This window comes from Vigna unguiculata, chromosome 6 (assembly GCF_037176805.1).
Source record: "Vigna unguiculata cultivar grain cowpea cultivar isolate G323 ecotype 2 chromosome 6, ASM3717680v1, whole genome shotgun sequence".
Taxonomy (NCBI): Eukaryota; Viridiplantae; Streptophyta; class Magnoliopsida; order Fabales; family Fabaceae; genus Vigna; species Vigna unguiculata.
The window spans coordinates 49,434,832-49,447,752 of record NC_140797.1 but is presented as its reverse complement, the minus strand read 5'-3'; the positions used below and the strand labels follow the sequence as shown (position 1 = coordinate 49,447,752).

At 33.0% G+C, this 12,921-nt stretch overlaps 2 protein-coding genes across 7 annotated transcripts; one reads left to right on the top strand and one right to left on the bottom strand.

Annotated features, from left to right (window-relative positions):
* The first annotated feature begins 1,671 nt into the window (after positions 1 to 1,671).
* On the top strand, positions 1,672 to 6,460 carry LOC114187847 (serine hydroxymethyltransferase 7-like). Of its 5 annotated transcripts, none has more exons than XR_003605351.2 (6): positions 1,682 to 2,890; positions 3,752 to 4,157; positions 5,030 to 5,131; positions 5,241 to 5,844; positions 6,111 to 6,172; positions 6,302 to 6,460. XR_003605351.2 is itself a non-coding variant. In XM_028076228.2 (4 exons), exons 1-4 carry the CDS (start codon positions 1,931 to 1,933, stop codon positions 5,462 to 5,464), a joined length of 1,692 nt encoding a protein of 563 aa, XP_027932029.2. In that variant the 5' UTR covers positions 1,682 to 1,930; the 3' UTR covers positions 5,465 to 5,990. The 5 variants fall into 5 exon arrangements, 1 of the variants encoding a protein (XP_027932029.2); XR_003605352.2 differs by having other exon boundaries at positions 6,102 to 6,172; XR_003605353.2 differs by lacking the exons at positions 6,111 to 6,172; positions 6,302 to 6,460 and adding an exon at positions 4,340 to 4,585 and having other exon boundaries at positions 1,672 to 2,890; positions 5,241 to 5,421.
* Positions 6,461 to 10,820: 4,360 nt separating this feature from the next.
* On the bottom strand, positions 10,821 to 12,287 carry LOC114187427 (uncharacterized). 2 transcript variants are annotated; one of them, XM_085674611.1, is made up of 2 exons: positions 11,760 to 12,287; positions 10,821 to 11,626 (listed from the first exon to the last, which is right to left on the bottom strand). In XM_085674611.1, exons 1-2 carry the CDS (start codon positions 12,135 to 12,137, stop codon positions 11,024 to 11,026), a joined length of 981 nt encoding a protein of 326 aa, XP_085530737.1. In that variant the 5' UTR covers positions 12,138 to 12,287; the 3' UTR covers positions 10,821 to 11,023. The 2 variants fall into 2 exon arrangements, with proteins under 2 accessions (XP_085530737.1, XP_027931481.1); XM_028075680.2 differs by having other exon boundaries at positions 10,821 to 11,617; positions 11,784 to 12,287.
* Positions 12,288 to 12,921: the final 634 nt, after the last annotated feature.

Below are 12,921 nucleotides of genomic sequence, written 5' to 3'. Positions count from 1 at the left end.
ACTATCGGTTTGGTCTTACTTGTCTTCATGATCAACTCAGTCCGTCTCAATTGTCAGCTTGGCCTGTCATGTCTTTGCCTTTGGCCCAACTTGTCTCGGTTGTTGACTCAACCTAACTCAACTCTAATGTTGCCCCAACCTGTCTTGATTGTCAGCTCGACCAGGTCGTCTCAATTATCAACTAGACCCACAACATATGATTATAACATGTGAATAAGTTTCATAGAGCTCAAATTTTTAAAGAGATTAAAGATAGAATAAAAATCTTAAAGAAATGTGAAGAGAATCTTTAAAGAGAAAATTTCAAAAAGATGAAATTTTGTATAAAATAAAATTACTTTTAATAGAATTTTATATATAATTTAACTTTTTAACAATAGAATATTCAAATATTATTTATAAAATCATATATACTTTAAAGTTATGTAAATCTTTAGTTAACTCAACTTCATTGGATCCGAATAAATACATGAAAAAATGTAATATATAAAATATTTTTAAGTGAGTAAATTTTTTTAAATCTAAGGAGATGGAATAATTTATAGTTAATTATAATAAGTTAAGTTGAGTTGATTTCTTGTTAATTAAATCTGTATTGATTCAACTTGTGATATACAGAACTTGTTTGAATATAAGATAAGTTCAATTTGACATCAATATCTAACCTATTGTATTATTTTTACTTGTAAATTGTTTTCCAATGGTTATGTTAATAATTTTGTTTCTATCGTTAAACCTATTCATTTAACTTATATTGTATGACTCATATTTATGCGTTGATTCGTTAGGGTAGAGATAAAAAATTCTCCATCCACATATATCTCAACACATGTTAAGTAATTTTTTTTTTTCACTCCTTTTACACGGGATGGAATAGTCGCATTAAAAAGACTTAAATTTCCTTAATTCGACTTGAACGAAAATTCCAAGAAAATAGTCACAAATTATTTATAATTATATCTACACTGCAGTGGTAGTTAGATATACACTTTTAATCTATCTTTTTAAGTTACAAACTTGAAATACATTAAAAAATGTAAATTACCTATATTTTGTAATAAATTTAAATACTTTTATATTTAGAAAATCATGTGGGCGATTAAACAATGCCTACAATACAACCAATCCCTATAACTTTTCTGAGAAATTATATAATTTTCATTATTTAATAAATTTAAATTCTTATAGTGTCTCTTAAGTATGTCAATAAGCTAGGTCATCACTTCAGATCAATATATATTGAAAAGTGTGTTTAAGCAAAACAAACACACACTAATTAATAAACCAAGTCGTGTTTATTTATGAATAAAAGCCCTTATTTGAATTATGTGTTGTTATTAAATGTAAATATTACTCCAGCTATTTAGGTCAATGGTTTTTTCAAATCAAATTACTTCAATTATTAAACTCTCTTGTTTATTTATACAAAGGACAAGATAAAATTGTAATTGGATGACAAATAATCCCATAGCAGGGTTGAATTAAATTATAATTCCAAGGAAAAAATAATGTAGTTTAATGAGAGATTAGTGGTATTAAAAAAATCAGAATTGCCATTACCATTAATCAAGTTGGGTGGATTGATTGGAACAAAGAGGAAAGAATCCTTGTAAATTATGTTAGTTTATGGAATATGATTGTGATTTCCGAAGATTATTATTATTAGAGAAGGGAAAAGAGGGTTTTGTATTCATAAATTCACGTTCACACCAAAGAACCAGGGTCCAGATACATTCCCTTCCTCTCTCGGTTCTCAATTCTCAATTCCAAATTAGGGTTAGGGCTTTCAATGACCGTCTCGTCTTCCTTCCCCTCACAATCCCTAATCCACCACCGCTTCGACTCCCTCTGTTGTTTTTGTTGTTGCTGTGGTTCTCAGGGATTATAAGTTACTAAATTTACGTATCCCATTGTTTCACTATCGTCTTCAATGGACCTCTCTCACTCTCAATCCAACTTGTCCCTCGGATTTTCCTCCTCTCACTCTTCGCCGCTTCGCCGTTCCGACCCGCCGGTTCCGCTGCAGCTGCTGGAACCGGCGCCGCCGGAGAACGGAAGTTTGGACGTCGAATCGGATGACGACGACGACAGAGAAGTGGAAGAGTTTCGAATTCTGGGCCACTCAATGTGCCTGAAGAGGCGAAGAGATTGCGACTCATCGTCCTCGTCCTCCACGAAGAGGGTTTCGGTGGATTCCGATCTCGACGCGCGGAAGGTTGCCGTGCGTGCGTGGGGCTGCCAACCGCTTTCAATCGCGGACCCCGACATCCACGAGATAATGGAAAAGGAGAAGAAGAGGCAATTTCGTGGGATTGAACTCATAGCGTCCGAGAATTTCGTGTGCAGGGCTGTGATGGAGGCGTTGGGAAGCCACTTGACGAATAAGTACTCTGAAGGAATGCCCGGTGCGCGATATTACGGTGGTAATCAGTACATCGACGAAATCGAAACGCTCTGTTGCGAACGCGCGTTGAACGCGTTCGGTCTCGACCCCAAGTGCTGGGGGGTGAACGTGCAGCCGTATTCGTGCACCTCTGCGAATTTCGCTGTTTACACGGGGCTGTTGTTGCCCGGTGATCGTATCATGGGGTTGGATACCCCGTCTGGAGGGAATACTAGTCACGGTTACTATACTCCCAATGGGAAGAAAGTTTCCGGGGCTTCTATTTTCTTTGAGAGCCTGCCTTACAAGGTGAACCCTCAAACGGGTTATATTGATTATGATAAGCTTGAGGAAAGGGCGCTTGATTTTCGCCCCAAGATACTTATATGTGGTGGGAGTTCTTATCCCCGAGAGTGGGATTACGCGAGGTTCAGACACATTGCGGACAAGTGTGGAGCTGTGTTGTTGTGTGACATGGCACAAATTAGTGGCATAATTGCGGCCAAGGTGTGAAATATATTCCTACTCCTTAAGTAGACCCTTTTTTATGCATATATGATATTCATAGCTGCTTGTGAAAATTTAGTCTCATGTTCTTGCTGGTTTTAGACTTCTCGTAGCAACTCTCTCTCTCCTTCCCTCCCCCTCTCTCTATGTGTGTATCTGTTATTCTGCATATGATTTGATTTGATTTTGACATATATTTATTTGTTTTAAGTTGCACCAATACAAAGAGTTCAGTGAAATTGGTTAAGTTCTTGGTTGTCACCCCTCCTGGTAAACTAGCTTGCAAGGGCGGGTTTTCCATTTGTTTGAATGCCTGTCATTCGTTATAAGATAAGAGCTGGTGGTTGTTGTTGTCTCTGTAGTCGGGCGGGGGGTGTTAGTGTTCTGACCAGTGAGTGAAGGAAGAGTTACATAGAGTGTAAGTTTCTGGGACATTGTCTCTCAGGGGTGGTGTTATAATAGAGACTTGGGTGTCATGATGTGCCAAAGTCTCACATCGTGTAGTTTGTATGTTTGATCTATAGCTTAACACGACAATTAATACACATGAAAGAATATGGAATGTTGAGTAGTGTAGTTAAGTGTGGTTGATTTGAATTAAAGCCAGAACTTTTTATGATTAGTAAAGTGTAAGACATTTGGATATATCCCCAAGGTGTTTATTATTTTTATTGAATTTCATCCGAGCATTGGAATAAAACTTACTGAATTAAATATCTTTTGAACTTAATTTTTAAGTCATATTCTGGAATTCATGGATAAGGATTGTTTCAGTCCATTATTGTCTCCTAGAAAACATCCAATAGTTGATTAGCCATAAATTTTGAAGTAATGCTAATTATTGTGATGTTGTCTTTTCAGGAATGTGTGAATCCTTTTGATTATTGTGACATTGTTACTTCGACAACTCACAAGAGTCTTCGAGGTCCAAGGGGAGGTATAATATTTTATCGGAAAGGTTCAAAGCCGAGGAAGAGAGGGATTCTTCTAAGTCAGGGTCATGAAAGTGATCAATATGACTTTGAAGAAAAGATAAATTTTGCTGTTTTTCCATCATTGCAAGGGGGCCCGCACAATAACCACATTGCTGCACTTGCTATAGCTTTAAAACAAGTGGCTACTCCTGAGTATAAGGCCTACATGCAGCAGGTGAAGAAGAATGCTCAAGCTTTAGCATGTGCTTTACAGAGAAGGAAATGCCGTTTAGTGACTGGGGGTACAGACAACCATTTAATACTTTGGGATTTAAGGCCCCTGGGATTGACAGGTATTGTATGAGCATGCCGTATTCTTTATGATATTTTGCTAATTTGTTTGTGTTTAATGCCTTTTCCCGTTAGACTCTACTAGTTCGCATGTTGACTGCATTGCACTGGTTTTTTGGATTAGATTCTTTGACTTTTTATGTTTTAAATTTACATTTCTATACGGATATATGGATTTTTATAGAAAGAGTAGGAGTTTCCTGAATGGGCTGGCCCTAAAGAGCCTGAGGTGCATACTAGTCTGAAGCAGCTCAGCTGCTTCATTGAGACAGGTGCCAATGAAAATATTAGTGAAATGTAAAGTCAATTATGATGGCAAACTCGTATCTCATCAGAGGAGGTTTACTGCATGGATTAGTCAACACCGTTGGGCTCTAGAAAAACAAAGTCAAATTTTGGGTTCAACCATTGATTGCAATTTTTTGCCAGGGTATTTTCCAATATTTTCTTTTGTCTTTCTTGCACCTTTTTTTTTTTTTAATTGGATTATCTATCCTTTTCATCCACTTCTATTAAGCACCTTCGTTTATATTTTTCTCGCACATTTTGAAATAACCTTACGTGACTTACGTTATATTTTTACGTGCAGAAAAATTTCTCTTTGATACATTTTCCGGACATCTTTTTTTAAATGTTAGCAAAATTACTTGAGCATTCCCATCTTTACTAAATATATCGAACCCTTTTAGGCACTTCACTTCCAAACATGTCTTTTTGTTGGAACATCAGACTTGTGTTTTGAGTTTGATAGTTATGGTCACCTTTTATGCAAATCCTATTATTCAAGACTGACAATTAAATGTAATTTGTTTCATTTATTTTTTTAGATGGTAAGAAGTTTTAACTCAAAGGATAACCTTTTTGGTGCTTGTAGGTAAATTCTACGAGAAGGTCTGTGAAGCATGTCATATTACATTGAATAAAATTGCTATATTTGGGGACAATGGAACTATAATTCCCGGAGGTGTTAGAGTTGGTGAGTAATAGTCCAATATGCTGGAACCTTTTATTTTTTGCATGCTTAGAATATTTAATTGGCTGTACTTTCTCACGGGCGAGATTTTTCTGCCTTATTTGTTATTCAGGTACTCCTGCTATGACGTCAAGAGGGTGTCTGGAACCTGATTTTGAGACAATGGCTGATTTTCTCATTAGAGCTGCACAGATTGCAAGCATACTGCAGAGGGAGCACGGGAAACTTCAGAAGACAGCATTAAAAGGACTTGAGAGCCATAGGGACGTTGTTGAGCTCCGAGCACGTGTCGAGGCGTTTGCAACTCAGTTTGCTATGCCGGGTTTTGACATTTGAGCATGATGTGGCTTGTAAATTGCCATTATTGATTATTTATATATGCTACGATTGTGGGTCGTCGAGCCTGCTTTTACAAAAGCACAGCTTGTGCATATATTTTGTGGAGTTTCTCTCCTCTCTGCGTTGTATGCAGTTGTCAGGTTTTCACATGTTGCAGTGAGCTGCAATCTGGTGCAAGACTGTACGAAGGTACTGCATACTTCTGTGGAGGTTTCGTTTGGCGATCAAGTATCTTGTTCCTACCTTGGAGGTGTCACCATCCCATCTGAATGCATGAAGTTGAAGCTATTATAGGTTTGGAACAGGGATTCTTGATCAACCAACCTGAGTACAGAGTTCTTCTGGTGAATCTACAGAAAATAATTTCTCTGATAGAGGTTAGACACCTTGAATTCTTTTCGTTGCTGTTTGATGCTTAAAGCAATGTTATTAATCCTATTTTTTGCCATCTATATATTCCCTCTTTTGAGATCATATTTGTACTCATTTTCGTCAATACCATACCGTGTTAATTGTTAAAATATATAGGGTGACGTGGTAAATATTTCATTGCTTTGTATTTGCAAAATATATATATATTTTTTTTGTCGAAAAGAAAGCTTATTTGTTCTTTCTGATAAGTTGGTAATGAAAGATATTTCAGAAGCGCCTGAGTTCATACGCAAGGAATTAAAGCGTTTTGGGTTTAACTGGGGCAGTTACAAGGTCCTATACTTATGAAGTTGAATACACTGACTTCGATTTTTGTTTTGGTTTGTGTAGTTCCTATTTGTTAGCAACTGTAAATGTTTGGGATTAAAGCGCCCCTTTTTCTCATGCTTTTGTGGTTTGCAGATATCTTCTCAAACCATCTAAGTGTGGGTTCGTGCCATCAAACCTTGGGGATTAGGCCATTTATCCACTTGGTAATGTAAGTATGCAATGGGTATAATTTTCTTTTTGGTTCAAATTCACCTACTACCACTTACTAAAACAAGGATGGTTTAAAATCAATGTTTCTTTCAGTTTCATTTATCACAACCTTTTTAATATACAATTATAGTACTAATTAACGCAAATACAAATTTGTAAAGATGTTTGCATTACAATTGAAGTTTTGTAATTTTTGTTGTCATATTTAATTGGATAATTTTATCTTTAATAAATAAAAAATAATTTATTTAATAAAATAAATAATTGAATAATTAACTTTTATTTTAAAAAATATAAATAACTCAGTGTCTACACTTTATTTTGAATGTAAAAAAGATATTTCAAGCACATTCAGTGTAGAACAACAACTTTCTCTACAACTTGTGTTCAAATTAAGCTTTATTATGTGATCGTGTAAATTTTAGCGAGGTTATCAATTTCCACCAACTTACCAGTGATTTGTAGTTAGAGGATATTGTTGTTTTTTTAAACTAAGGATATGAGAGGAGACCAAAAGTCGTGCAAAAAGTATAAAATAGTTTTAGATAGCCACTATACATAAATAATTTTAAAAGTTAAGAATGATTTGTTAGTGAATAACAAGGGATGGATGTTTCATTTTACATTGATTTTTAATTGTTATTGGATTTTCTTTTTGTAATGTCTGATTCTTAAACTTTCCAAAGAAAACTCTTCATAGTAGGAAATGGTAGTCTTTTTATATTTTTCGATATAACATTTATATAAAAATTATATTTGTCTTGATTTGAAAAAAGATAAAATTGTTCTTTTTTAAAAATAATTTGGAACGGAATAGAATAAAACTAAATAAAAGTGTTATAAAAGGTTATAATGTTTTTTCATAATATTTAAATGTATTTTTGTCTTTTATTTAATCAAGGTGTATTTTCTAATAAATGTTTATTGAGAAAAAAATATGATATAGAAAATATTTTGACATCCTAATCAAACAAGAAATACTTAAAATAATAAATCTATAATAAATTAACTATATATATATATATATATTTTTTTTTTTTGAGATTATAGACATATTTATACTGTCTTAAAGATTTTTTATAATAATATTCTATTATAAAAGATAAATATGTGTTGTAGGAAGTTTGGATGATCATGTTGATTTTGCTGGTAAAGAATTGCCTTCTATCCACGGCAAAGATTGCTTATGATAGTATACACAATTGTTTTCGACTACAATTTCAAATATTAATATAAATATTAGAGATCTATGTCATTATCATACTGTATTGCGCATTATATTGAAATTTGATAAATTGATAGTATATATCAATATGCGTACTGAAATAATTGTTTGCTATCAAACTATTAATTAAAACTCATCATATCAAATTAGTTTTATACCAAGACTATGCCAATCTTGAAAATTATAACATTTCCTTTTTACTTTTTTTTTTTTAAATTCAATTTAGTGTAGCTTGAGTTTCTAGTTTATACTTTTATGGGTTAAATATGTTTTTAGTCCCTTAACTTTTAGTCAAATTTGGAAATAGTCTCTCTTTGAAACTTTAGACAATTTAGTCTCTCATATTTAAAAACTGGATAAATTTAGTCATTTTAACAAAATTTTGTTAAGTTTATTTGACGTTTTATATGCGTTTCTCAGTCAACATTGAAGTAAAAATAATTAAATGATATAAACAACTCAAATATTATCATGAAATGTATTTGAAACGTCAAATAAACATAAAAAAAGTTGGTTAAAAGAACTAAGTATATATATTTCTAAAGTTGAGGAACTAAATTAGTCCAAAATTTTGAGGAGGAATCATTTTCAATTTTCACCGAAAGTTAAGAGATCAAAAATATGTTTAATCCTAATTTTAATAATGATGTTTATTGGGCGAGGTTAACCAATGGTTCAATTTCACATAGTTTAATTCAATAATATTAAATTCAGTTTTATTTATTATTAGGTCAAATCCGACCTAGTTCAAATTAATCTAGGATGTGATTTGAATTATGGGTTTAATATGAATAATATTAGACATAATCTAGGAAACATTCTTTTAATATATTTTTAAATTTTTTATATTAATTAAAAATAAAATAAATTTATAATATATAAATGAATACAAATCTATTTTAAAAATGAAATTTTATAGAATTAAGTTAATTTATAATTTATGACGGTCATTTAGAATCTTTAAATAATTAAATTCATACTCACAATATCTTGAATTAGTAATGGTTCAATAACTAATGAAGTTGAATTAAGTTTAGCGTAAAAATACGAGAAACCTAATCCCATAACATCTTATATTTTATTTTAGTCTAAAAAATATTATTGGTTGGTGAAATATAACTTTAATTTACTTTTTGTCTTTAACAAGTTTTTGTTTGACCTTTGATCCTTGCTATAATATCTTGAATTAGTAATGCGTTTAAGAAAGAATGAGGTTAAATTGAGTTTAACATAAAAAAAAATTGCAAAAGCCTAATTCAGCCTTGTTGGTTTGAGAAATATAACTCTAATTTACTTTTTGTCTTTACAATTTTTTGTTTGACTTTTGATCCTAGCTAAATCTTCTTTTTATTTTTGCGTCAGTCCTTTTATATTTTTATTTGTTTAGTTTCTATAATATTTTATCTATTTTAAATTAGTAACTTTGTGCTAAAAGCAAATGATTTACGCATTACAGACAAAATGAACTTTTTTAAAGGAATTAAAACAAAATAACAAGGAACAGAGTGTCTTTTTACAGGAATCAAAAGTGAAGCAAAGAAACTTTAGGGACAAAAATATAACAACTAAAATTCGAAAAACATATTTAAGGTGATATAAATTAATTCCTGATTAGATAAAAAGTATACATCATAAATTTAATTACAGCATTTATGAAAACTAATTATAAGTTAAGGGGTATAATATAAGTGAAGATGAGATCATAAATTTTGTAAAATAAAAAGCCGTGATGGTGTTATGAGTCATGAAAAGTGATTGTGTCTGCCACTCACTCCTGCTTATGGGAAGGTGAAATATATCAAACACTTTTGAATGGAGTGAGTCACAAAGGTGTTGCTTATTGTCATCTTTTTCTTCTCAACACACAAAAACGTGTTTTACTGTTTTTTACAAACGAATCAATCTTATGCTTCTAATTGGATGCCACAAAGACATTTCTTGTCATTAACCAAACCTCTTTTTACTCATCTCATGTACTTTTTTAATCACAATTACGTGGAAAATTAATCTTGTTTAAACCAACAATTAATTTTGGCATTCTTTTGTTTCATTAAAAGTTGATTTGTCCAGTGGGCAGGCAACATAATCCTGTTTTGTATGTTATAATAATAATAATAATCACTTTTTTGACTTTAACACACCAAGATCTCCTCTTCTGCTGCTCCACAGATATCAACTACCCTTACCCTATGCACTACTCACCATTAGAACAAATCGTCTTGCGATATTGTCCGTTTTAGAATGTGGCGTCACGATTTTATGTCTAAATGGTGTTTCAGACGATTTTATCTTTGAATGACACTTCAAATTATAGAAAAAAAAAGGAATATTTAAACTGTATTTGATTCGACTTCTAAAAGATGTAAGACTTATTAAGTATACCGGAAGATTAACTTTTATTATTATTTTTTTTAGAAATGTAAAAAAGAAAAATCTTTTTCTTTAGCCTTTGCAACTGTAGCAGTGATTGTTTTCTTGGACAAACTTTTTCTCTTCCTCTGTCTTAACCATGTCGGATTGTGTTCTGTTAAACTTTACTTTAATTTGCGGAAAGCCTACATCACATTTGTTTGCCGTACAATTTTTGTTTCCCTTTCGTTATAATTACAAACCCCCTTTTTAAAAGTCAATACTATATACCAAAGTAATCATTTCAGTCATATGTTTCAAAGTTGCATTCTGCAGCAAATGTGTAAATCTGGTTTCACTGCTAAAATGATGTAAAAATTAAGCAGCTAAAAAGCAAAAGGGTTAAGAAATGTGAAGGCTTTGTTTTGGATAACTTTGCACAACCATTAGAATACAAAACTGTGATACAGTGAACAGAACCAGAATAGAATATAACTGATATCTGGATTAGTTGCTTCACAGAAAGATTCTCATTGACTCCAGAGATATATTTTAAATGAACATCTGAGATATGCCATCGTTTTTCTGATCCAAAAGCATAATTTAACCCAAAAAAGAAAACAACAAAATAAAGGAAAAGTAGCTCTTTATCAAAATACCATCTTCTTTGGAATTTTTTGCCACTTTCTGCAAACAGGTAGAGAATACTGCTGTTTCTTTCTGATGAAGTTACCAGCTTCTCAATATTCCGGTTTCTTATGGAAGAATAGTACTAAATAGTAGTAGTAATGTTGCTTTTCTTCAAAGCAAGAATCACATTCTTGCAAACTTTTCTTCATTTGGTTTTATGAGAAACTTCTTCAAGGCTTAACAAATAGCCTACCTTTCACTAATCAATGATCAATCAATACACTATCAATAAGGAAACTTGAAAAAATAAAATAAAGTAAATGAAAAAACAAAGACCAAAGTTTAATGCATAATGATGATGACACTGCTTGGTTTTTTAACAATTCTTTTCCCTCTTCTTGCTATGTCTGCGTATATCCATTTTTTTTCTTTCTTTCTTTCTACCTATTGCTGCACATGTCCAAAAGCTTCTTCCTTCCTTCTACTATTTCATCAAAGAAATCATCAAGTTGCCCCGCTATAGTGTCGACCCCACATCTCAACAAACCAAAACAACTCTTAACGTTGTCAACTTTTTCTTGGATCTCAGCATGTTCTTCGTAGCCTGCTATTCTCTCCAACTCCATTTTCAGTTCCTCCATGGCGTTCTTTGCTTGTTGGAACTCGAACAGCAGAATCCCTGGTTGCCCTTCTGTCTGGTCTATCTCCTCTGCCACTTTCTGCTGCAATATCGCCATCGAAACCATGAATCCAGATCCAAAAACCATGTGTTCCTCGTACCCTTCTTGCTGAAAGCAAGAGGAGGACCAACAATACGCAAGCCCGCAAAGCAGAATCATCAGAAGCAGTGAACTCACACTCCTCATTGCATACAGAACCCCTCGGAATCCACTGAATCCATTCAACTTCGATTCCATCGAGATGTTCTGAATCAAACATTGGGACAACGGCTCCATCCTCGTTTCCATCAAACTCTTGTTTTCCTCTTCCAATCCTAGAATCTCCCTCTGACAGACATTTATTGCCCGAACAACCTGCATCACAATAAAACAACAGACCCATTAAAAAAGTTTTCTTTTTTTCTTTTCTTTTGCATAGAAGACAACAACAACAACAACAAGAACATAAGAACATCATCCGAGGTAGGTAACTTTGTCCGAACAGTTGATAAATAAGCTTGTGAGAAAATAAAATAACAACCTGACGTGAAAGTTCTGGAGTAAAATGATGGTAACCATCCAGAGAAGAAGCTATGTTAGAGGCGGCTGAGTAATAATTCTCCATTCCAGAAATGGCTGATTTGAGAACATGACAAGAATCCCAAAGCCTCGAGCTTTCGTCCATGTATTCATCCAACCATTTCCCTCCAACGGGCAAGCGAAGCTTTCGGACCAAAATGGTGAGTTGGGAATGGAAAGAGTGGAGAGAGGAAATGACCTGTGAAAGGAATTGGATGGACATGAAAGTGGGTGAGAGGAAGGATTGGTGTAGTTCATTGAGTCCTTGTGTGAGGAAGTTGTAGAAGCCAGTGACAGAAGAGTTAGTGCCCATCATGCAATAGGTGAGGGAAAGTTGATGGAGATTGATGGATATATATATATATATATATATATATATATATATATATATATATATATATATATATATATATATATATATATATATATATATATATATATATATATAATTGCAAGATTGAGGGTTTCAAAGAAGTGGGGGTAGCTTAGGAGCTCAGGTTTCTATGGTGAAAGGGTGTTGTTGGGTGCAATTATGGTTGTTTCCCAAACAGTGGAAGGGATGATTGGGAATCTGCTGTTTTGTATCAGAGAAAGAGATATAAAAATAAGGTGAGAAAGTTTCTTTTGAATTAAGCTGACAACTTTTGTGTTGTGCCTTGTTTGTTATTCCTTGAAGGACTAATAAAACTTGGTGTTCGTTATGCAGAAGTGGTAGAAAGGAATATTAACAATCTTGGAGTTGTTCATAAACGATATGTTTGTTGGATTGTGTTTCTTGGACTTTGACTGAGATTCTGCTTCTCATTTTTCCATTTTGATTTGGTTCCCTTTGGCTTCTTCTTTATTGGTTTTGTTTTCTGCACCTTTTTGGTTTTGTTTTCTTAGAGAAAGTTGTACACATAGTTCCATTTTGGTTCTTTTCAAAGTGAATGTGTGTGCTCTGAGTATTTTACACATTACTATGCAGATTCTTCTTTCTCCTTTAGGACCCAACATTCTATATCAGCCATTAAATTAAACCACACTCGTTTGCATGAAATATTATATATATTTTGCATAAAACCAAACATGTTGCCAAAGATTCCTATGAATCAATTCAA

Bases quoted from the DNA above. Each gene is read 5' to 3' on its own strand.
- LOC114187427 (XM_085674611.1), bottom strand. From the start codon at position 12,137: ATGATGGGCACTAACTCTTCTGTCACTGGCTTCTACAACTTCCTCACA. The intron at 11,627-11,759 runs CTTATTTATCAA...TGTTGTTTTATT, and splicing joins TTATTTTATTTTCTCACAAG to GTGATGCAGGTTGTTCGGGC.
- LOC114187847 (XM_028076228.2), top strand. From the start codon at position 1,931: ATGGACCTCTCTCACTCTCAATCCAACTTGTCCCTCGGATTTTCCTCC. The intron at 2,891-3,751 runs GTGTGAAATATA...TTGTCTTTTCAG, and splicing joins GTGGCATAATTGCGGCCAAG to GAATGTGTGAATCCTTTTGA. The intron at 5,132-5,240 runs GTGAGTAATAGT...TTTGTTATTCAG, and splicing joins TCCCGGAGGTGTTAGAGTTG to GTACTCCTGCTATGACGTCA.